A 2,500-nucleotide genomic window follows, 5' to 3' on the forward strand; every position below is an offset into this window, starting at 1 on the left:
GCCCTCTCTTCCAATACAAGTGATACCCATTTTAACAATAACAGGATGCCATCCCCTAAAAAAACTCATTTAATAATTACACGAGACAAAAAATACTTTCAAAACATGAACACGATACCAACCCTCACAGTATCTAAGCCACGGGATGTGAGATCAGTGCATGAGAGGCCCAATGCTTGACCAGACTGGAAGGCTTCGAAACGGCCTTCTCGGAGTGCGGCGGTCATGTTGCCATTCAAGTTGACGCATGGGATGTTGTTCTCACTCAGATAGAGGGATACCCAATCTGATGCTTTTGCTGAGTTACTGTAAGGAGGAGAACATAATAAGATGACCATGATGAGATGGATAAAAATTAGAAGAAGAATGTGTAAGTTAAAAAGGGGAGTTAGCAAGAATCTGAGTAACAGGAAGAAGAAATTTCAATATTTAGATGAGTAGGCAAAGAAGTCTATGATGTGGCGTCAGAAAAGAAAGGAGAAAGACGGAAATATATAAATACAGTAGACTAAAACAGAATGATCAACTGAACTTATTCAAACATTATACACCAAGAAAATCATACTTTGAGATATTAATGATAGTAAAATAGAGTGGGCAGACCTTGGCTGATGCTCCTATAGGTCTCCATCTCTGCATGCAAAGAACATCTGGGCTACTAATCACTTGTGGTACCAAAGAAGGCTTAACCACATGATCAGTACTTGGGTGCCTTAACCCACTGACCCACAATAAACAAACTCACCTGAAAACTATAAATGGAACTCCTTTTCTTGCATCATTCTTTGCTAGCTCCAGAAGTTTCTCTGCTTTTGTCATATGGCTGACTCTTATAAACTTTTGGGGAATGTGGGGCATAATGTGATGGAGGTATGGGGTTGAGATCCGTACCACAGAATCAATCTAAAAGTTGTAGAGAAAAATATTTCAGCATATTATAAATGTAAAATATTGAGTGCAAAACAATATAAAAATCTAAGAATACATATTATCCTATATGCACTTCTGTGAAATATCAGCAACTTTAGCCTTTATTCTTTTAGTCTGTAAAACAAAACAAAAAAGTTAAATACTTACATCAACTATGGGATCCAGAATGGTATGTAAACTACGGGGTGTTGTAGCTGAGACTAGTGTGAGCTGCACACCTGACATTACTAGTGGCTCAGGCTCTTCTGTATTACTACATCCTTGAATCTATAGGAAATTAAAGCTTTGTCAAAGGTTTTGTTTTATAAGCATTAATAAAATATTCAGAATACATAACAAATGCTTATCGCTTCTGAGCACGAGAATGATTTTTGGGCTGTTCTCAATTAATTTTCAGTACATCTTTGGCATTTTCACTCAATTCATAAACTGCTTGTCATTAAAAGGAAAAAAAAAAAAAAAAAAAAAAAACACTGGACATGCTACAGCATGTTCAAAGTTACACAAAAAAAAGAAAAGAAAAGAAATTATAATCTTTTTGTAAATAATAACAAGATATATGTAACTTATAAAATTGTCCTCTATGGTGTGCAATTTCACTTGTTACTCACTGGAAACCTGGAGAGATATCGAATGACACTGTCATTAAAGGAGTCATCTAAGAGGGAGTCTGCTTCATCGAGAGTTATGTGTCTCACAAGACTCATATCATATAACCCTGAAAGTATACATCTTACTAAAAAACTATTATCTAATACATATTTACTACCTAAATATACAACTTTCAGGGCAAGCTAAATGTCATAACTGTAAGAAGGACTATATTCATTCAACATAAATAAATGCCAACATAACCATATACCACCAACTTTTATGTATCTACCATTCCAGCAGTGCACTTATTTCACACAGTGCATATCATTCACCCTTACCAGCTGTGGTGAGTTTTGACAATGCTCCTATGGTTGCCACAAGCAGATGAGGCTCTGTCACTGCAGGATTGAGCATCAATTTCTTTGTCCTCCCTCCCTTTACTAACTCAACATTAATCCCGAGACCCTCTGCAAGGGATGAGGCAATGGTCTGAAAGTAAAATGGAATACAGTTGCAGAATATTATATAAAGGTAGTTGCAATAAATGAAAGAAAACAGAAGAGGAAGAGGAAAAACTATATATATATAAAATGTACAATCTAAATGTTTTAAATGTACCATCTCTGTAAATGTTTTAAATGTATCATCTCTGTAAATGTTATAATTGCATTTCATCTATTTGCATTACACATAAATAGATCTGAAAATACCATATTTTACCAATTTTTAAATTTCTCTTTTCAGTAACAAATCTAGGGGAAATTTTAAATGATATTAACGACATTAAAATGCTTTCATACAACATGAAAGCACTAAATATTTATCAGTAATGGTATTTCTTAATTTTATTTTTAACTATCTGTTCCTCCAATAACTACAACACAGTATGTATGAAAATTACAGATATTACCCTTAAAAAATGAGGATCTATTAATTAATTAAGAAACTTGTTACTAAGAATTTGATACAAAAACAT

General features: G+C 34.0%; 1 protein-coding gene across 1 annotated transcript in view; it reads right to left on the bottom strand.

Annotated features, from left to right (window-relative positions):
• The window catches only part of Dbp21E2 (putative ATP-dependent RNA helicase Dbp21E2), a 9,367-nt gene that overhangs the window by 772 nt on the left and 6,095 nt on the right, over nucleotides 1-2,500 (bottom strand). Inside the window, exons 6-10 of the mRNA XM_027369225.2 lie at nucleotides 1,863-2,013; nucleotides 1,542-1,648; nucleotides 1,078-1,197; nucleotides 746-903; nucleotides 123-306 (exon numbers count right to left, since the gene is read on the bottom strand). Of these exons, the coding sequence (XP_027225026.2) occupies nucleotides 123-306; nucleotides 746-903; nucleotides 1,078-1,197; nucleotides 1,542-1,648; nucleotides 1,863-2,013 (720 nt within the window). The remainder of the gene's footprint in view (nucleotides 1-122; nucleotides 307-745; nucleotides 904-1,077; nucleotides 1,198-1,541; nucleotides 1,649-1,862; nucleotides 2,014-2,500) is intronic.

This window comes from Penaeus vannamei, chromosome 16 (assembly GCF_042767895.1).
Source record: "Penaeus vannamei isolate JL-2024 chromosome 16, ASM4276789v1, whole genome shotgun sequence".
NCBI lineage: Eukaryota > Metazoa > Arthropoda > Malacostraca > Decapoda > Penaeidae > Penaeus > Penaeus vannamei.